A 20,902-nucleotide genomic window follows, 5' to 3' on the forward strand; every position below is an offset into this window, starting at 1 on the left:
CGAATGTATCACTATCAAGCCCAAAATCTCAATCTTGCGGTCGAAGCGTCAACGCAACGCCTAACAATCCATGAAACTTGTTCAGCACGATTATACATTCTGGCGTCTCCGAATCTTGCAAGGCCATCCGTAAGGAACGGCGAGGAACCGAGTGCCAAACTGCCATTCTTTGCTCGGATCGACCATCTCAACATCGTAGTCTCGCAGTATAGTGGTGAGGACTTTGGAGAGCTCGAACTGAGCCAGGTTGCGCCCGGGGCACTGATTGTATCCGACTCCCCACTGCAGACATGATTAGCTTGATCGAGAATAATTGAAGATTTGGCTATACTTACGTGGATCAAGAATGCATCCATCCTCTTGATGTCAGCTTGGAGCCAGCGGTTGGGGTTGTAGCATTCGCTGTCTTCGCCGAAGATTTCCTTGTTGCGGTGAATGACCCAGGGGTTCACACTCAAAATAACCTGGAGGTCCTTATTGGTACAAGTAAAATGAAACAGTACAATGGGGAATACTTACTCCCTCGGGGAAATATTTTCCAGCAATTGTCATTCCTCCTTTAGGCACAATTCGGGGAAGATTGTGGGCGACGCCGGGGTGGAATCGGTACGCTTCTTTCAACTTTATCGCAGTCAGCATGCTAAGTTACCATCTAGTGGTATCCTATATCAAGACTTACACAAGCCTGGAAGAAAGGCAGCTTGGCTGCCTCGCTATTCTGAATCACCGGAGAGAGTTCTCCACGAGCCTGAGCGGCATCGATTTCTTCTCGCACTCGCTTCATATCCTGGGGGTTCTTGAGCAAATAGTAAATAACAGCCTGTGCAGTTGCGCTGATAGTCTCTGCACCTGCGCCAATATTTGCGACAGCCGCCGCGAATATGTCTTTCTCGCTAAGGCGATCTGGGTGGGCAGCACGAGTGTCAAGCCAGCGCTGCATCATGTCATATCGAATCTCCGGATTCTTCTTGCGATTTTCAACTGCAATGAGACATGTATCAAAGATGTGGGAGCTGGGCTGCAGACCGAGTCGACTAAAGAGGGGATTTCCCAATGTGAGGTAGTGAAACCAGACATAGTTACCCACTACGGCAATATAGTAGACTAATGAGCCAGTATTGGCAATTGCGTTCCGGATATCGGTGCCCGACTCGACAAATCCAAAAGATTTTGAGAAAGTCACTTCGCCGAGGACGTCAAAGGCAAAGAAGCTGAACCAATCTTGGAATTGGACCGTGCTACCGGTAGCGCTTAGCTCATCGAAGCGGGTTTTAAAAGTCTCAAGCACGGAGTCAATATACGGCTCCATCTTTGTGATGTTGGTGAGCGAGAACCCGGCCGAAAGGTTACGAGTCTTTTGGATGTGTCGCGTTGGGTCTAGTTCGGACATTTGGTTGACATAGTGATAGTCTGGCAGACTAAACATGGAGTAGAATGTGCCCTATCGAGAATGAGTTGGTGGCCCCAGATGATGCATTCGACCTGTCAACGTACCTTTGCGATATTTGCCTGAAGAACCTGTTTGACTGCATCTGGATGAGACACGCTCACTTCATTCTCCGCAATGCGAACGAAATGGCCTGTAATATTAGATTGAATCCTCTAAATTGAATCTATAGCATCATACCGTGCTTCTTGTGGAGCTTGAGGATCTCATCCTCACTATGTCCTTTCACAAGATGGTAAACTCGCCACAGACTGGAAAATGAGGCCACGAATGGACCCGGAACGTCTTTGATCGACGTCCCATACTTCCTCGAAAGTGCACATATCACAAGCGCCACAGCGAGGAAAGATAATGCATGATACCTGTCAAAAGATGATACCAATGCGGGAATTACTATCATGTTCAGCTTATTCGACGGGGACTCCATTATGACTGCAGGGCAATTCAAGGGGTTCATCAAACAAAAGCAAGAAAAATAATCGAAAGAGGGGGGGTGTCTGGGGAGTCCATCTGAATGTGATCAGAGTGGCCCCTCGGCCCCTCCCGTGTTAGTGAAGTGGAGTCGTCATTTACCATTGGCACGAGTCTAAAAGGTAAACAAAGTACAAGAGGCGTATGGGTGAAACCATCAGGCGTTGATCTACCGACTGAGTGGGGCCCCGCGACAAGAAGTCCACTTAGACTTCCCGTTTCTGCAAAGTTGACAGGCGAAGTATAATCTACTCGAGACCAATTATCTGCTTACTAGATGTTATTTCAATTGAATTGAATACCCCAGACTCATCATGTCTTGTATGCAATCGAAAGCAACCAGAGTCGTACAGGTCTACTTTTGTCCGCCGTTAGAATCACTAGTGGTTGGCTAGTGTCACTACCATTCTACCGTTAGGGTTAGTGCAACGGGCGGATTACCGTAATCAACCAAGCCAACTAGCCCTAGGCCGTCTGGACCAAGCCTGCTGCATCCTGCGACCCGAAATCACGGTCTTTTGTAAGTGACACGTTCTATTTTGTCTATCACCTCCATTCTAGGATTTCGCCGATCAGGATCAGGATCACCGTGACTCTAGCGGAATCTAGATTTCTAGGATTCCAAAGTTATTTCTGCACTCTGCTTTTCGCTACGGAGACAAACTCTATGTACTACTCAACCTACCAACACTTAGCATTCTGCACTCACAAACATGAGGGGCAGCCTAATTTAGATAATTCATCAATAGGTTGAAGGTTCTCAGGTGGACTAAACAGGGGTACCGGGGTCTGCTGCCTAGTTTTTGGACATTCTCCAGTTTTATTAATTAAATCAATATTAGTGGGACCGCACGTTGACGTGCCCGCGGGAGACAAGGAAAAGTTCCGCGCACGAGGCTTACTGGCCAAGCAATTTGGCGTTTGAGCTAGTCTGCCAGCCTTACCCTATTCTGATCAAAGTGACAGGGCAAAGACTTTAAGGATGCAGAATATCAGTTTCTTCTATTATTTGCCTCAGCGTACTTATTGTCTCTCGAATTATTTATAAGAGTCCCTTGGAAATCCAAGCGGAGCTCAAAGTGTCATCAACAAACACGGTGATGGCTTCAACATATTCCGCTGCCTATTTGGCAGAGGATCGCAGCAAACCAGCGTTAATTGGAATTATTTTTGTCACAGCACTTTCGTTTGTTGTGGTCACGGTTCGAATCTATGCGCGGAGGTTCTTGATCCATGAATTAGGCTGGGACGACCTTTTTATTGTACTTGCCCAGGTACGCCGCTATCCACGTATGAGTTTTACCTCCACAGCTAATATATCGAAGTTGACCAGTTGGGCCACCATGGTCCTATGCATGATGATTCTTCGTCATGGCTCTGGTCGACATTTAGCAGCACTGGTCAGTCACCCAGAAGAGCTTGTCAAGATGTATAAATGGCTCGTCGCCACGCAGATGGTGTATATGTTCAATTTATGGCTCTGTCGAGTATCTGGGCTGGCTTTCTATGCTCGTCTGAACCCAATGCCACGATTTATCCTTTACCTCCGCCTCTCCTTCGGCTTCGTGACTGCTGTTTACGTCGCACAGACACTCATTATTGCCCTGCAGTGTGTTCCTCTTGCCGCACTATGGGGGGCCGCGGAAGGCAAATGCATGGGCTCTGGGATAACCTTCATTTCAACGGGCGCTCTTACAATCGTCTGTGATTCATTGATTCTCCTTCTTCCCGTCAAAATTGTTCTATCATTACAAGCGAAGATGGCAAGAAAGCTCGCGCTATTGGGTATTCTCTGCTTTGGAATTTTGTAAGTGTTCAGCCCTTAAGATCGTTTGCTACTGATTTTTGCTAACCTGTTGTTCTCCAGTGCCGTTGTGTGAGTACTACTTCGAATGCTGATCGAGTCTCAAGCTAATATCAAATATAGAACATCGGCACTTCGATTATACTCAATGATTGTGTCAGTACAACATGCTAATGATGCCACATGGTTCTTCTCACCTGTCATTGCTTGGACCTGCGCCGAGATTAGCACAGGCATCATTGCTCTCTCTCTACCAGCACTAAGAGCCATATTCGGATTTGTTAAGGAACGGCGCTCGACCAAAGACCAGAGTTATTCTAATGGCTCGGAGGGAATTGGCCTTGAATCCGTACCTCGGTCTTTCAAGCCACGACTATTTCGAGGGTCGGATATATATGAAAACACGGTCGAGGTTGATTGTGCAAGAACTCCTAGCCGTGAAGCTCTATGGGATGGAAGAGCTGATCAGAAGATCAGAGTCACCGACACTGTTGACATAGATGTCCGTGAGTAGGTAGCTTGGAGCACATAGTAATAATGTCAATAAAATTTCAAGAGCTTAACGCCCGATACACAGATTAGCATGATTTCCGAAGAAACTTTGAATTACGATACGGGGGGGGGACGAGATAGGATAAATGATTATCCGATCATCGATCCTGAGATAGAAACCAACGGCGCGGGTTCCACATTGCCATGGATCTGCACGCCGGCCCGCCACCCGCTTCCCGCACCATGGCTTCTCCCACATACTACTACTCACTTGAGAAAACGCTGACCGGATATCCTATTTAACAGGTTCTCTGATTCGGCGATTTAAACCATGGTATAGAGCAGAATAGTGGGTCGACTGAAAGAGGAAGAGACCAAGTCGCGTTGCAGTGGAAGAGAGAAGCTAGCTGTGACTTTGTGTTTTCAACGGAACAAAGAATTATGCGGAAAAAGTCCTATAGATTGGTAGAACTTTCTAGAGTGTTCAAATTGTTGCATATGCAACCTGCTTAGGTGAAGATGAGTGGTCATACGTTTGGGCATTGATAGAGAGATACTTATAGAGACTGGCGTGTTAGGCGTCAAAGGATATCAAATATGCTAATCGGATCAGCTTAATCTTTCCTTCTTCACTCCCCAATACTCGAACCTCCACCACAGATTGATGATACCCGAAATGGAGGTAATGTTAATCACAGTGCTGGACTACGCTAAGTTGCACACGCTACTAACTTCCTACTTCAACATGGACTATCACCCAGTAAGAGTATCTTTCACTATGCAAGCAAGCCATTGACTGACTTGAGTCTTCAATATAAGAGGATGATAGTGATGATGAGGTGCTCCACTCACCGTTTCTAACTCCGATGGGATTCGAATTGAAGAATGATTTATTCTATCATTATGAACGGGTCTCAAAACAAGCACACCAGGAATGAGCCTTTATTCCAAACGCCGAATTTCCTCCCGATGAGTCCACCGTTGCCCTTGAAGAAAAAGTGGAGACGGAGCTCGGCAGGGTCTCCAATATCTGAAGTTATGAACACCAAGGAGCCGCCTGCGTTTGGACTCACTCCCACACGACTGGATCACATCTTGCTGTTCCACTTCAACATTCGGGCATCCTTCACGCGAGCTTACCATAAGGATGAGAGAAGTTACCTATAAGGTTTCTTGACGCTTCTAAATATATGGCCAAAGAGAGTACTCGAAATCACAGGCGCGGATGAGCCAAGAAAGGCTCAAAGCTGGTAATGGAAGCGTTTTACATGGCATGTGGCAATCTAGCACCGGAATAGGCTATCTTGTCGACCACAAGGCTGCCAATTATCGCAGTCTGAAGGCCGCGAATTTTCAAATTTGCACGTTCTTTATTATCGCCCTCACGCCAGTTATGCAATTAGGAAACCTATATGCTATGAAGGAATACATAAAATGACCGCCAGTGCCTTTGCGAATAATCATGAGAATCTCAAATATAGATCAGTCCATCAAATACCAAAAGGAAGCATCAAAGCAACTCGTATCTAAACAGACTTCATAAACCGTAATAATTCAACCGAATCATCATACTCCTCCTCAAGAGCCACCGAAGGACCGGGTCGCTTATAGAAAAGTCCCTCAAAATACCCAGGAAAGAATCCCGCATACTCCCAGTCTATAATAGCCTGAATCCTCAGCGTCTGAGGATCAACAAGAATATTATGCTGAGAAAGATCCCCATGACAAAACACATACTCGGCCTCTGAGCTCGTCGTTCGATTTCGAGCCCAAGAATCATTATTCGAAAGATTCATCACCCGATAAGGCGGGATCACCAGTCCAGATGGTCCACCAATCGTATCTGATTTGAGCCTCCGAAGTGTAGCGAGGTGTTGCTCGACTTCTTTCGTGACGATTACTTTCTGCTCGTCTGATAACTTTGCCATTTGGATTCCATTGATATGTTCCATGATTACCATGAAAGAGTTGTCTATCTCGAAGGCGCCGTATAAGCTTGGGACGGGGATGTCGGTTGTGTTGCGGATATAGTGTAGTGCTGCGGCTTCATTCTGGAGTCGTTCTTTCCCTAGACGGGGTATTATTGTTTCGCCTCTGTTGTTGATTAGGTACTCTTCTGGCCGGAGGGACCGCTTGATGAAGAAGTTCTCATGGTGGTGGTAGGCTCTTTCGGAGGTTTGGGCATTAGATGTTTGGGGGAGGTTGATAATTCCAGGTTTGGTGCTTGTGATGGGGATCTCGTCATGGGGGGCTACTTCTGACATGGCTTGACAGAGAATGGAGAGAATGTTACTTGAATGAAAGAGGATAGATTGTACACAAGAGGGAAACACAATCAAAATCGCTTGAGTGGTAAATTAATCACGAGGCGCGGTGGCAGGGATCCCTCGTAAAGCGTTGCAGACCGCAATTACAGAGGCATATTTTGACTCGGGCCGGTGGCAATTTTAGAATGACTGATTGAACAGCAGCAGGTCTCTAGGTAATCTGTCCAGTGCTCTCAGTGCTCTAGGGTCATTTCCATTTAGCATTGGGTCTCGTTTCTCTACTGTGCTCTGTAGATGAAACCCCGCTATGATTGGTCAAGCTATCAGCGAGCCAGGCCCACCACGTGACCACGATAAGTCGATAAGGATTTTTCCGTAGCAACCGCATCTGCATTTCTCCCCTCCAACTACAATCTCGATCTTATTGCACTTTGTACTGCTGGCAGTGCTCGATCTTACATAACAACACACATACACATCTCCATCATGGCTCAGGGTTCTTTGAAGAAAAACAAGCCCTCCACTGCGACGGCAAAGCGGTAAGTTTTGGATCCTCTCTTCCATCCGGAAAAAAGGAAGAAGAAGAAAAAACCCAGGAAACATATGAAGTACGGAATAGCATGAGCCTTTGCTAATCACTCTGTGCTTCTAGATCCTCGCTTCTCGCTTCCAAAACCAGACCCGGTCCGAGACAGATTGCCCCCAAAAAGGCTTCGCTGGTGAAGGCGGCGAAGTTGAACAAGGTATGTTGGGATTGCATGCATTCCGTTCCTCGACAATGCTAACTCTGCCTACAGAAACTCTGCTCCGGTCTCGTCGGCAAAACCGAACGCAGTCTTGCGACCAAGGCGGGTCACTTGGAGTTGTTGGCTGGAGGCAAGAAGGACAGACTCAACAAGGAGAAAGAGAAGAACAAGAACCTGAGGAAATAAGGTCGGAAAGGTCTATCTGGATTAAAGTTCTTCTCACATCGCATGTCCGTAGCGATGATTCATGAAATCGATACCCCGTTCGTGGCTTTCTAGACAAAAGTTTTTGGAGAGAAATTCATGAAAATAGTAATTCTAATCACCCAAACTCGAGGCGAGGACAGGTAAATATGTAACAAGATGTCCAAATTTCATGTACAGAAACCAAAATTGGCCGCGAATGTTGGAATCAACATGTTTTTGAGGTTAGAGCGGCATTCATCAATCGTAAACTGGTATGAAGGATACATGTGCATGATCCAACCAGGCGCAAAGGGAACCAAATAAGAAACCAAACCAAAGAAACAAGAAAAGTAGATCCAATAATAAACATAGAAAAGAAAAGGAAAAAGGGTATCTATTATGTCCAACTCCAGTCCCGTCGCACCTTGCCAATCCAAGCAATCTCCCATTAAACCTTGGAGACCTTGTTTGGAACGCCTGCTTGCTCAATCAAGTCCTGACCATGGTTCATCCAGTTCAGGAAGCCCTGGTCCGTTGGGTCATGGGGGAAGTCATCCCACACAGCGTTCTCTGAGTCTGCATAGGAAGACCAGATACCCTTAGGCACCTCGGTCGTAGACCAGGACGGCAGCTTCGCTAGAACGCAGGTGTAGTAGACATACAGGATGCGGCAAAGCAATTCAACGCGATCAACGTAGTGTTGCTGGCTGGGGTCGGGGCTTTGACCTCCGTCACCCAGTCGCTTCCACCAGGAACAACGCCATCGGAGCGAAAGGAGGATGTGACCTAATTCACCCAGGAAGCGGATGTGAGTCTCGTGGGAGATCTGCTTCCACTTGATGTTGTAGAAGTCACGCTCCAGCTTGCGGAAGCCTTCGACTTCGAGCATGCGGCACACGATGCGGGATAACTGTGCTGCGAGCAGAATGTCTCGTTGGTCGTCGGGGTTGTTGATGTCCATGTCACGCTCTTGGCCGTTAGCATCGAGTGGAACAATGGTGTATTTCGCACGGCTAGGCATGTTGTTCCATTGGGAGAGCAAATTCTACAAGAAAAAAAGTTAGTCTGGGTCAAGATGAGTGCTAGGTGCTGCCAACTTACGTAGGCTTGGTTCATTGGGTCGCAGTCCTTGACGCAGGACAGCCAGTTCTTAGACTTGTCCTTCGAATCCACGATCCGGCGATCGATGAACTCAAGGAAAGTAGACTTCGAGTTGCCGTTATACTCGCTCAGACCCTTCAGGAATCGGTATGTCTCTCCAAGGTCGAGAACATACAGTGAGCCCCACGCCTGACTAGCACGGATGTTGAACCGTCCCTGTCGCTCACCAAGGAATGACAGAAGCTGACTCAGGTCAAATTCCGATGGAATTGCCATGCGGACTGTGCCACTTCCATCCAAAGCTGGATGGTTGATAGCTCGTTGAGAGATGTAATTGCAGGTTCCGAATTCAACAATGCTGGAGAAGCACGCTCGCGCACAAGGCTGCTCGTGTAGTGTAGGACGACAGGCGTCGCAAGGCGCGCTTCCGTCGCATTTGCGCTTGTTCAGTCGACACTGGACACAAGTATCCTTGTTCTTGCGGCGTAAACCAGCGTTAGCTCGGCCGACCATACTCAATGGTCCCTTGCGGCGGGCGCCCCTTGGAGGGGAGACAAAGTCTGCAGAGGCAATAGAGCCACCTTGCCCATCTTCCTGGACAATTTGAAGAGGCTTGGCCGGACCCTGATCCATGGAGCCCGGAGCACTTCGGTTCTTACGCTTCCGCACAGTGGCCACGGATTGCATGGCAAGAGGCATAGGTCGGCCTGAAGAGCGCTGGTTCGCGGTCGAGGAGTTTCTTGATCGCGAAGGAATGGCACCCATCATTTCCGATGGGGACTCACTGACCATGAAAGCCGTAGTCTTACATCCAGACTGCGAGTTCTCAGGAGAGCCAGTGTCGGGCGTAGCAATCTTCCACTGAGCGGACTCATCCACCTGGTGTTCCACAAAAGTGGGTGGGTCCTCACTCGTCGCAGAGTAAGAGCACTCATAAATTCCAGACACGTCGCCTGAAACCGAGGAACTCTCAGACTTGTAATGAAATCCGTCTTGTCCGGTCTGGCCGCGTTTCTGCGACGCCATCAAAGATGGAGGAGTCATCTGAGAGACCGGCAACTGCGACTCCAGGTTATTGAGCCAGCGTGACTCGAGCGATCTGATGGAAGGCTGTTGGTACCCGCGCAGTGATTGATCTTTGCCATGGTTCTGGGTATCAATCGACAGCTGGATTGCACCTTGTCCTGGAATGTTCTCCATCGAGATTCCATGGGGGATCTCCCACTGCTCTGGGATCAAAGGGAAAGATTGTGGCATCTGCTGAAACATCATGGCCTCAGCCGGAGCATCCGGGAAACCCTGGCCTTGGGGAATTTCACCCATATCCTCCACAATTACTGCACCATTCGGAGGGTTCGGAGCTTTGCCATACGGGTACATGAGAGGCGTCTCGAGCGGCATCCCAGCCGCGACCGAGTTGAAAAGCTGGAAATGAGGCCACGTTTCTTCGGCGTGGAAATTGTCATCGGCGGAGGAGGGCATCGTCCGAGGACTCACAGTGCCGCTCCCAGAGCCCTCACCAGGACCGTCGTAGTTGAAGTTCTCTGCGGTCACATCTCGCTTTCTAGAAATTGCATCACTATCAGTACATCTTTCGCGGTCGACCTAATGAGGGATACGAACCGGTTATCCGGGCGCTGTCGATCGCCCGAGCGATCTAACAGTGAACCTGTTAGCGGATCATGGTAGGCGCCTAGATCCGCGACGTCGGCGCACTGGCTAGAATCCTGGCTGGTGTCCCACTCGGGAGGTTGTTCGTAATTCAGATGTTCCCACGACGCGACTGAAAAAGCCCCGTCGGTTTGCCAATTATCGAGAATTTTGGGGTCGATCCCCGCAGCCGTTCCAGCGCTTCCACAGTCCATACAGGATCAACTGGAGGAAGATGGGTGTCGGAGCCGACCAGTCCGAAGAGCAAAAGTCCCAAAAAGAAGCTTTTTGAGACCTTTGCAAGAGCAGTTGAGTAGTCGATAGAGGAAGGGTCGGTCGCGAAAAGCAACAGACCAGTATGCGCGCGATGAGTCGTTGGGGGCGATGAAGATGGAAGTAGTCGAGGGGAAAGAAGAAGGCTGACGGGGTTCCCCACCTAGAAAGTTTTGCGTGCTGCGATCGTCTCTAGCGTGTATCAGCACAGACCGCCCGTTGCTGTTCCTGCAAGTTTTTTTTATTTTTATTCTTGATTATTTGGCTGGATTTCAAATCAGGATATTTTATTCAAACTATGTCTATTCAATAACACACAGGGTCAATTGTAGCTATCGTATAGGGAAGAAAATGATACAAAAAAAATTAGATACGGACGATCAGCGCACGAGGTGGACTGATACGCGAACTAGGGACCCGTGGGACTTATTGTTGGAACAGGCACAAGGTTATTGATTACATCAGTGCCCACCTTTACGGTGTATTATGTAGCACTGAGAATGGTTTGCAAACAAATGTAAAATATGCAAACTTAAAGTATTAACGTTAAGTAATGGCATCTATCACAGTCTACTGCACAGAGTATATAGCCCTAGTCAAGCATATAATTGTTTCCAATCTCTATCGCACATTTCGGTAGAATAAATTAAATCCAAAATTCCTAAACCTTGGAATATAATCATTTGCCAAGTATAAATCTCTGCGCTGAGTTTGGCTCACCGCAGACTCTATCCGGTCAACCCTACCAGTACCGCACCCCGCCACCTGAACAGCTTCACCGAGACCGGTCGGTGGCCAGTCCGGCAAATACCAATGATGGCTCAATGCTTACCCAGTGCATTCATTATAAGTTCCGGGGACCCCAACTACGCGGGGATGAGTATTTGCATTTTTTCCTTCTTATACACTTGATCTAGAAAGATCTTTGAGAATATCAAGTTATATCCAAAATCCAGACTCAAAAAGACCTACCTACTCCACTTGCCCGCAAAAAAGTCACGATGCATATCCTGGTAAGTTCAAAGGATTGACAACACTTTCTTTTCTTTTTCAATGTTTTCTTCTTTGCCTTCTCGCTTCTGTCATCTGGGGAGATCATGGATCGCACAAGGTAGTATAGAAACCAAAAAAAAAAAACAAAAGCCAAAAAAAGAAAAACCACCAAACCTACACCCCGCACATCTAGTCTACTCACCAGTCACTGGGGCATTCCTACTATTGCCCTTTATTGATCCCTGTCAAATGATAAGCTCAAGTCAATTCAACTTTACTCATACCAATAATAGCTTGTCAACGATGATGGCCCACCAAATTCCCGCGTATCACCCTACGTCAGACCCCTCGTGAACGCCCTCGAAGCATCAGGCCACCAAGTCTCCGTCGCCATCCCAGCATCCTCCCGCTCCTGGATCGGCAAAGCTCACATCATCGAAGCCCCCTGACCGCCAGCTACGTACACCCAGATTCTTTCCGGGAAGACGGCACCTGGGACGAAACCCCCACTCCACAAAATGACTCCGACTGGGTGGTAATCCAGAACGGCACACCCGCCAGCTGCGCCCAGCTAGGATTGTACAACCTGTTTACCGACCGCCCGCCCGTAGACCTCGTGATCTCAGGCCCGAATCACGGCCGTAATGCGTCTACTATCTACAACCTGTCGTCGGGCACTGTGGGCGGGGCGCTTGAGGCTGTTTTCTGCGGAAAGCGCGGCATCGCTATCTCGTTTGGTAGTAAGGATCCGCAGACTGATGAGGTAATTGCTGCCGCAGCGCGCTTGGCTGTGAGACTTGTTGATCATCTTAATGCCATTTGGGATGAACGGGTGGAGTTGTATAATATCAATATTCCTATGCGTGAGGATGTTGAGGGAAGGCCCGTGCTTTATACACGGACGTTGCCGTATTACTGGTCGCGTGGGTGTTTGTATGCCGAGGCTGGGTCGGAGAAGAAGTTGACGAATGGTTTGACAAATGGGGATCATTGTAATGGGATTAACGGGCATGCTGAGACGCAGCCCAGACAACGCCATTTCAAGTGGTCGGCTGATTTGTCCGATATGAAGAAGAGGTTGCAGGAAAGTGAGGTAGAAACTGATGCGCATACTGTGTTGAATGGGTCTACTAGGTATGATCCTCTGGTTCCTTATTTATTTACCGTTACTGACTATCACAGTGTGACGGCTCTGCGGGCCAACTTCTGGCATGTCCCAGGGCTCGAGGGACCTTTGAACCTGGACTAATAAGTCTATCATACTGGTCCGGTCGACCCGGTAATGCATAATGCATGTAATGATTCATTTTTAGCGTTTCGTCTTCGGGCGCAGTGCCTTTCAATTGCATTTGGAAGCTTAATCGATCGCGTCGAGGCACCAGAGCAAATACCCCTAGGCGTCTTTATACATAGCTATACATGGGGAATGAAGTTTATACACCATGAAACATCATTGACATTGAACTAAAAAAAGTCTAAGCAAACGCAGGAATGCGCTGATAAAACTTTGGGAATAAACTAAGGAGAAGGTGAGGGTGTATCATAAACAGCTCAAAGGATCAATAGAAGATCCTAGATTGCGCGAGCAGCTTCACCAGCGCCGCTCTCAACGGTGGATGCCTGCTCCGCACGCATCTTGCCCTTTCCGACACCACCCTCACCAACGCCCATGCGGCGAGCCACGTAGCGTTGCGCAACAACTCCAGCCGCCAGCGAAAGAGTCTCCTCAATCCACTCCGCGACCCACTCACGAGGATCGACACCACCGCTCTCGATGATCTCAACAATAGCTTCGGGCACCTCGGCGTGCGCTACCTGCGCATCCTCACCGTCGACGTTCTCAGCGGCCGGTGCAGACGCATCAAGCCACTCAATCCATTTGGCAGGCACAGGCTGAGAAATAGTGTGGAAAGCAATGCCATGCACAGGGTCATGGAGGTATAGCGCGAATGAGATCTCCTCATCAGCCTCCGGAAGCTCAACGGCACCAGAGGCAGTGTCCTTCTCGCCCGAAGCACCGGCCTTGAAAAGATCCCCCGACACAGACTGACGGATAGCCTGAATGGCGAGGAAAATATCACTGCTGCGGACAGGGTTCGACTCGCTCAGGATCTCACTAGCCTGCTTCGCTGCCCCTTCAATTCCACCTCGAGTCGAGAAGTATTCCGTCGCATAGCCTTCGGCGCTGGCGCGTGCCAGCTTGGACCCCTCGATGGATCCAGGAACAGCGTTGATGGTGCGTGGGTTTCCAGGCGTCACAGTCCGCCACCAAGGCCCGTCATTCCAGCCGGCACTGGAGATGTAGCCACCAACGTCGAGACTGCGCTTCGGGGCGGACTCTTGGCCCCGCTGGATGACGAGAAGGTCGCCACCCTCGACTTGGGCCATGACTCGTGAGAACACGGCGTAAACGAGTGGGTCGACGCCCGGGTATCCGGAGAAGTCGTGAGTCACATGGATCTGGAGACGTTCGTGTGATGAAATAGGAGGGGCAAGGGTGTGGATGAGGTTTGTGAAGGTAGGAATGGCCATGTTGCGAATCTCGCCACCTATAGAACTGAGTTAGTGAACAAGAAACAGGAAACTGATTGGAATGATGGATTGCATACCGAAGTCGCGAAGAGCACCAACATTGCCCTTTACTTGTTGTGCCCAACGCTGTGCTTCCTCATTGTTTTGAATTTCCTTCACAGCGGCTTCAGCCTGCTTCATAGCCGCGCTGGCCGTTGCAAAGATTCCTCCCCACCAACCACCACCCTGCTCCTGCTGTGGCTGTTCTTGCTCATGTTCTTGTTGCGGTTGCGATGGAGCATTTTCCTCTGCCTTCGGCTCCTGCTTGATACCAGTATGAGACAAACGACTCGTCTCCTCTGACTGGCGAGGGGCCTTCTCTTCAGGCCGCTCGATGGTCGCGCTAGGGCGAGGTGACCGTGTTGATGACCGTGGCTTATCTGTAGAGAGACGTGGCGTACCCGGTCCACTGCTGGGTCGCTGGATAGAGAGGTTGTCGAGCTCAGCGAGGACATCTTCCTGGGACTTTACATTGTCGGTGGGGGCTGTAGGCTTGGACGACTTTGGCTGGTCGACGCCTAGATTGTCGAGGTCGAACTGAGCCAAAAGCTCATCATTGGTGGGTTTTGCACCCTTCGGAGGCATGGTGACTATTTAGGGAAGCCCTGAAGTGTTGGTTCAGGAGAGGTGACGACACAGGTGGGAGCTCCCGAGTGTGGAGTCACTGTGCCAAGACCGCAACTCACCTTCCGCCTTGACCAACACAGTGGCTGACCAGATGATGGGTCATTTTTGACCACATGATACACGTTCCCTGGTAGAAGTATGCTCAGGAACAGGTACATCTAGCCCCTCTTGCCTGATTCTCTTATATCTTTGTGGTGGCTGTATATCTCGGCGCCCTTAAACGGTTAAACGGTGTATGTTAGAACTTCTAGGTTTGGCGCCACAAAGTGTATAAGCAGCAGGGTATACAACAGGTATCAACAGGTGCAACAGAGCCACTAGGGTTACCCTTGTTCACTTGAGAAGCCACTATGTGATAACACGAAAATCCAAGCATCGTCCCATCGGGTGGCATGCCAGCCAATGATAGTGGCAGTGTGGATGATAGCGGCGCGAGTCAGTAGAGGGGCAGAATTTTTAGCATCACAATCCATGGATTTTGAGAATTACTCATTTGGACCCGACGGTCTGGTTCCCATACCCCAACGGTGATCATATCTCCATTTTCTCCCTTAAAAATGTTTGGTTTCATCAATAGCCCTAGAGCTTGCTTAGTCTAACCCGCCAATCAGGTTGAGAGGGAAACGACATTATAGATCCCGCCAATCACGAGCTTGAAAAGACCATAAAGCGATAACTAGGTGAATATAAAGATCTAGGTACAACCTTCTAGTTGGTTCCGTATGCACAATAGGTTGATTTCCTTCCGTGGTAGCGGGTGTGGCCGGAAAGCTGGGGAAGGCATTTCGCGCACTTTTTAATGCGCTATTACATAGTAGGCGCACCCGAGGCTTAAAACTAACATTAACCTATGGATCTATGACACTATACGCTGAAAACTTTTCCGAACCAGTCAACCAATCGAATGACTACCCAGTTCTCCCTTGCATGACATTTTCGTAGATGCCTTCCCACAATTTTCACTTACTTCATAGACCCGCAAGCCAAAACATCATAGTCGGCCGAAAGCAAGTTTATATTAATTCCATTGATTATCCAGACAATCTACTCTTTTCCGCCAGGTTCCTGAAGTTGACAGAATCATCCACTGATGCTCTCAATCGATCGTATCCTCATTCTTGAGGCCAAAAGGACCCACCTGTAACCCATCCAATGCAGGCCTGTCATTGGTGGCAACTCATGCCGAAGTTTGACAGGGCCGCACTGGAAATCTATATATGTTGAAGTCAACAACCATGTAGCTCAATTTACTCCTATAATTTTACCTTTACCCTGTCATGACTGGGAAACATCCCAAACAATCCAACCCGGATGGGGTAGCCGCTCAAAATGATGAGCCTGGGGATCCACCAGAGCGACATAGTGCCCCTGCAACGACCAAACGCCCTATAATCGTGGAAGCCAGATCAACAAGAATCACCAAGTCAACTCCAACATTTGGAAATTCAGGAAGCTCTAGTTCAAAAGTTGCAATTCCTCGTCAAAGTACGGGTTATACCCCGCGTTACAACCGCAGAGTCCCACGGGCTTGCGAGTCGTGTAGACAACGAAAAACAAAATGCAGTGGTGACACGCCAGTATGTCGACAATGTCGTGAACTAAGGGTTCAATGTCAATATCCTGTGGGATGGAGAGATAAAATGAAAAAGTGTGGGCCCAAGGATGATCGGGATCTATAGACCCAGTACCGTGGAACTAATCTAAGATTACAGGGAACTCGACAGATTGTCTGCGGAAGTGCAGGAATACGAAAACTTTTTGGAGGATTTACGAACGAATGCCGAGTCTCGAACAGCAGACTGGGTCATACTCTTAATGGAAAAAGTACGATCTATCCCCAGATCAGACTCGGGTAGCACTATGCTAATGTTGTCACAGTATGGCCTGAAGGGGGATCATCAAGAACGAAATCAATTCTTGATGCCTACTCCTCAGAATGAGATGGAACCTGACGAACCATCTCCGCTTTCTTCAATCGGGTCTCTGGAGGCCATTGACCGACTAGAGGAGGATCCCAATCGGTCGGAAGATACCCGAGCAATGGGGGTGGTGGGCAAGAGCTCGGAAATCTCTTGGATGCAACGAGTCCAGAGAGAGGCAGAGCAACGAGCTCGAGGAAACCCCGGCACCTTGGAAACGAGTCCAGCTGACGACGAAGAAAAGGAAGCATTTTCCCTTCATGCTCTGAACTATCATCTCGACGACCTGGATATCTCCGTCCCCGAACCCGTACAATTGTACGCCATGCCTCCTCGTGAAACAGCCGACCGACTCTTCGATGATTATTTTTCAAAGACACACCCTTTCTTCCCTATCCTCAGCAAGCAACTATTTCGTGGACAGTACCAAACCTTCCTTGACACCTCATCTCGACCCGACCCTGCCCGACCCGGCGACAAATGGCTCGCCGTATTGAATATTATTTTTGCGATTGGCGCCAAACACGCACATCTCACCAATGCAGCGTGGCGTGGCGAGGATAACGATCACTTGGTGTATCTCACACGAGCCAGACTTCTCAGCATGAACAGCGATGTTCTGTTCAGTCATCCCGATCTTCAACAAGTCCAAGTCGAAGGACTGATTGCATTCTACCTACTGGCATCAGACCAGATCAACAGGTTTGTACTCTTTACAGCAAACTACTTGAAACGACTCCAATTAATCAATATAATCCGTATAGAGCATGGAGAATATCCGCTTTGGCCATACGGTCGGCAATCACCCTCGGCATCAACCTCAAGATCACCAGCACCAAAACCCCCAGCATCACTAAAGAGGCCCGCTACCGGGTATGGTGGTGCTTATACAGTTTCGAGCACATGTTAGGCATTATGACTGGCCGGTCCATCTATAGTCTAGACGGAGGATACGCTACCCCGTTACCGCTCCCATTCGAAGAAGAACAACTACAAGAAAACCCGGCGGCCGCCGAGGTTCTGAACAACCCGACCCTACGAGATGCATTGGTTGGAAATGTGATGGCGAGTTCGTGGATTCGACCGACCGGTGAAAAAGACAATTCACACAAGACCCGACTACGCGACCAAACATGGCTGAAGAATTTACCCGTCAACTTCGGACTCTGTTATCTCTACTACAGTGATTTGACGGTCGTCACACAAGAGATACTTAACAAAGTCTACACGACAACGGCAGTGCTGCTTCCATGGTCGGAGATCGAAAGTCGACTCGACGACTTAAGATTTCGCATCGATTTATGGAAATCGAGCCTCCCGGCCGCTCTCGACTTTACAAAAGAGGAAACGGACGGCAGCTCGGATCACCTCCGTTGTAAATTGTTTTTGGCATTTCATTACTACAGCGCCAGGATTACTTTGGGTCGACCATGTCTCTGTCGACGTGATGCACGACAACAGAACTCACCGCAAACATTCAGCCACACAATGGCGTTGATCGCCTTGGAATCGGCCAACGGGATGCTAGACTTGATCCCAGACGTTCCAGACGTTGTCCAGCTGTATCAAGTTTGTCCCTGGTGGTGCGTACTTCGATACCTCATGCAATCCGCCACGGTGTTCCTCCTCGAACTATCATTCGGCTGCATCCACAGCCCAGAGCAAGAACAGAAGTACGTATCCTTGACAAAGAAGTCAATCCGGTGGTTCTTCGCCATGTCCGAGCATAGCATTGGTTCTCGTCGTGCCTGGCAGATCTGCGATTCCAGCTTCCGCAATTTAGCCGGTGGCATGAAATACAATACCGATGATCTCCCAGGTCAACCAGAAGAGCGCACGACGACTGAAACGGCCCCATCTTTCCAAGCCGACCCAAGCCACAATGTCCCCTCAGGTGACTTTTTTACTCTACCAACAGAAGATCTTCATCTATTCGGTTCTCACCCCATCCCCGATGGAGACACATTCCCGAACTCCTTCAACTACCCAACACCAGATGTCATGTCTTCGCTACATGGACATACTGATATGACTGATGATAACTACTTTCCATACGACCCCCTCAGCGGAGAGTTTATCAGATCTTTCTTCCCGTCTTCGGAGGAAGAAAATAAAAACTGAGAATAAGGGGCGAGTCTTGATATCCCTTCCATGGCGTTTGGTTTTTCAGCATGGCCCGGCCCGATCGAAAAATGAAATCGTGGTCAACTGCATCGCTTAGCGTATCAGCATTTCAGCATAAAAAGGCATTGCATCAATCAAGAGTTTCACATCCTCACAGTGGGAATAGCATGGAAAAGGTTTGCTTCTGGTATTGGCAATTTGATCAAATACCGATTGTTGAGTTTCATCTTCATGGCAAACTTGAACATGTAAACAGAGGTGTAGCAACATATTTTCGTAAGCAGTAAGGCAATATCAACATATATATCTTGTGTGTTCCACCAGTCTCAGAGTCTCAGATTTTCCAATATCAATTGTGGCTCATCTTCTTCGTGTTTTGTGTTTCGGTTTGTGATTAAAGTCCCATTTAGGCTCTGTGAGGAGCAGAGTTTGATAGCCATACACTTCAGGCCTTCAAGGGACCAACATTGGCTCTCTAGAGAGTTTCAACAACTATGTTAGAATGCTACAGTATGTATCATTTAATTGTCTGTTATTCTATAATTCTGGAAATTAATGACAGAACATATGTTTGATATTAGAACGTTACCATGTACCTGTATAGATCGAAGTGGGGGCTTCGGATAACAGGATGATGACTAATGGATCTGCCCCTCGATCTTCAGCCTTAAGGGACCTCTACCTACCCTTTCAGGGCAGTATGTGGTATCGGCGATATTTCTCCAAGTACCTGTGTCTTGACCAAAATAAAATGAGGAAATGTTGAATCAAACACACTTCTGTCTTCAAAACATGAATTCGCTCAATTGAAATCCGCTTGGCGACCCCACCTACACAGTACACCACGCTACGACTTGCGGGTTACTCATTAGCTGAACCGTCGATCCTATATCACGAATGGGTACTAGTTTGCTGGACTAATCACAAAAATAAGCAGATGCTTATCAGGATTTGACCCAGCATCCTTGAAATACTATGTGTCAGCAAAATACGGGAGCGGAATGCAGCCTTGCATCGGACTCCCGCCGCAGTGCGACTTATCGGGGCCGATCCCGCAGCGGGACCGCGGGGTCGATAACATCAAGCATAAATAGGCGCCCATTGCTTCCACACTACATGCGCTAACAATTGCAGCCTGGAAATCGTTTTGACTTCAAGGATTCATTGTCGCAGCTGAAAGTTATTTTTTGTCTCTCAATTGCATAGGTGAGTTCTAACGTTTTCTTGTCTATGGATCCTTTATCCGATCTCATACTTGAGCTACTTTAAAACAACCGAAACTTGAATCTAACGACATCGGACTACATCCAGTGACATACTATCCAACATAATGCGTCTTCCCTACGTTCCAGACCCACTACCGACCACCACCGACGACGAAGCCAGAATCCTAGCAAGCGTCCAGGCCCGCCGAGCCCCAAACCCCCTTCTGCCCCTCGACCTCGCACTCCTACACTCCTTCCCGGTGACAGAAGGCTGGAATTCATTTTTGGGTGCTATCCGCACCCGAACAAGTCTATCGACTGTGGTTCGCGAACTAGCCATCTGCCGCGTTGCGATCATCAATGGCGCTTTATTTGAATGGGAGCAACATGCACCGTTGCTGAAACAAGGTGGACTGAGCGAGGACGCGTTCAAACTGGTTGGAGACGCACAAGTGGATTTCTTGGATGATGGCTCATTGAGCTCATTGAGTGCAGAGCAGAGGGCAGTTTTGAGATATACGGATGCTATGACGAAGACTGTCACTGTGCCGAATGAGGTGTTTGAGGAGTTGAAGGGGGCTTTTAATGATCAGGAGATTGTTGAGATTACGGCAACTGTTGCGGCTTATAATTGTGTTAGTCGGTTCTTGGTCGCGTTAGATGTTGGTGAGAAGAATTGAGTGTACTAGGAGATACTTTCCTACTGGATGTATATTTTGCCTGCCTCGGGTATCTATGTACTGTACACCCGAACGCAGAAGCTGATTTCTCCAAAAGACCTCCTGTAACCACAATCAATTGCTACCTTGACATTCAAAATCCCACAATATAAATATCTACCCGCGGACCTGGTTCATGGTATTCTGTTTGTGAATCCCCGAAGTCATAGCTTTATGCTGTCTGCGATATAGTAGAACTGTTAAGCTAATGTCTCCTAAGGTTGCAAAGCTTAGAGTCGATGAAATAGATATGCCTGGCCATGGGGCTAGAGAAAAAGCACATGCGTAAAAAATTTCTACTATCTGA

General features: G+C 48.5%; 9 protein-coding genes across 9 annotated transcripts; 5 read left to right on the forward strand and 4 right to left on the reverse strand.

Moving 5' to 3' along the window:
• Positions 1 to 90: 90 nt before the first annotated feature.
• On the reverse strand, positions 91 to 1,874 carry N7503_005804 (cytochrome P450; the record flags this gene model as incomplete). Its single annotated transcript, XM_057065351.1, has 6 exons — positions 91 to 282; positions 336 to 464; positions 520 to 621; positions 680 to 1,441; positions 1,495 to 1,580; positions 1,628 to 1,874. The coding sequence occupies 6 exons, from the start codon at positions 1,872 to 1,874 to the stop codon at positions 91 to 93; spliced, it is 1,518 nt and encodes a 505-aa protein (XP_056923094.1).
• Positions 1,875 to 3,018: 1,144 nt separating this feature from the next.
• N7503_005805 (uncharacterized protein) lies at positions 3,019 to 4,304 on the forward strand (the record flags this gene model as incomplete). Its single annotated transcript, XM_057065352.1, has 5 exons — positions 3,019 to 3,192; positions 3,244 to 3,725; positions 3,786 to 3,794; positions 3,846 to 4,228; positions 4,279 to 4,304. The coding sequence occupies 5 exons, from the start codon at positions 3,019 to 3,021 to the stop codon at positions 4,302 to 4,304; spliced, it is 1,074 nt and encodes a 357-aa protein (XP_056923095.1).
• A 1,436-nt stretch (positions 4,305 to 5,740) lies between these two features.
• Positions 5,741 to 6,478, reverse strand: N7503_005806 (aminoglycoside phosphotransferase family protein; the record flags this gene model as incomplete). The annotated part of the gene is made up of 1 exon (XM_057065353.1): positions 5,741 to 6,478. The coding sequence occupies one exon, from the start codon at positions 6,476 to 6,478 to the stop codon at positions 5,741 to 5,743; it is 738 nt and encodes a 245-aa protein (XP_056923096.1).
• A 489-nt stretch (positions 6,479 to 6,967) lies between these two features.
• On the forward strand, positions 6,968 to 7,413 carry N7503_005807 (DUF2462 domain-containing protein; the record flags this gene model as incomplete). The annotated part of the gene is made up of 3 exons (XM_057065354.1): positions 6,968 to 7,020; positions 7,134 to 7,224; positions 7,279 to 7,413. The coding sequence occupies 3 exons, from the start codon at positions 6,968 to 6,970 to the stop codon at positions 7,411 to 7,413; spliced, it is 279 nt and encodes a 92-aa protein (XP_056923097.1).
• Positions 7,414 to 7,861: 448 nt separating this feature from the next.
• N7503_005808 (uncharacterized protein) lies at positions 7,862 to 10,379 on the reverse strand (the record flags this gene model as incomplete). Its single annotated transcript, XM_057065355.1, has 3 exons — positions 7,862 to 8,458; positions 8,515 to 10,078; positions 10,138 to 10,379. The coding sequence occupies 3 exons, from the start codon at positions 10,377 to 10,379 to the stop codon at positions 7,862 to 7,864; spliced, it is 2,403 nt and encodes an 800-aa protein (XP_056923098.1).
• A 1,059-nt stretch (positions 10,380 to 11,438) lies between these two features.
• On the forward strand, positions 11,439 to 12,679 carry N7503_005809 (5'/3'-nucleotidase SurE; the record flags this gene model as incomplete). The annotated part of the gene is made up of 3 exons (XM_057065356.1): positions 11,439 to 11,450; positions 11,774 to 12,564; positions 12,613 to 12,679. The coding sequence occupies 3 exons, from the start codon at positions 11,439 to 11,441 to the stop codon at positions 12,677 to 12,679; spliced, it is 870 nt and encodes a 289-aa protein (XP_056923099.1).
• Positions 12,680 to 13,002: 323 nt separating this feature from the next.
• N7503_005810 (DUF5427 domain-containing protein MTC1) lies at positions 13,003 to 14,586 on the reverse strand (the record flags this gene model as incomplete). The annotated part of the gene is made up of 2 exons (XM_057065357.1): positions 13,003 to 13,979; positions 14,040 to 14,586. 2 exons carry the CDS (start codon positions 14,584 to 14,586, stop codon positions 13,003 to 13,005), a joined length of 1,524 nt encoding a protein of 507 aa, XP_056923100.1.
• A 1,308-nt stretch (positions 14,587 to 15,894) lies between these two features.
• On the forward strand, positions 15,895 to 18,668 carry N7503_005811 (Zn(II)2Cys6 transcription factor; the record flags this gene model as incomplete). Its single annotated transcript, XM_057065358.1, has 4 exons — positions 15,895 to 16,276; positions 16,341 to 16,452; positions 16,507 to 17,249; positions 17,312 to 18,668. Exons 1-4 carry the CDS (start codon positions 15,906 to 15,908, stop codon positions 18,666 to 18,668), a joined length of 2,583 nt encoding a protein of 860 aa, XP_056923101.1. The 5' UTR covers positions 15,895 to 15,905.
• Positions 18,669 to 20,001: 1,333 nt separating this feature from the next.
• On the forward strand, positions 20,002 to 20,556 carry N7503_005812 (carboxymuconolactone decarboxylase family protein; the record flags this gene model as incomplete). The annotated part of the gene is made up of 1 exon (XM_057065359.1): positions 20,002 to 20,556. The coding sequence occupies one exon, from the start codon at positions 20,002 to 20,004 to the stop codon at positions 20,554 to 20,556; it is 555 nt and encodes a 184-aa protein (XP_056923102.1).
• Positions 20,557 to 20,902: the final 346 nt, after the last annotated feature.

Source organism: Penicillium pulvis (genome assembly GCF_028828015.1).
Source record: "Penicillium pulvis strain IBT 33274 chromosome Unknown contig_23_segment0_segment0, whole genome shotgun sequence".
NCBI lineage: Eukaryota > Fungi > Ascomycota > Eurotiomycetes > Eurotiales > Aspergillaceae > Penicillium > Penicillium pulvis.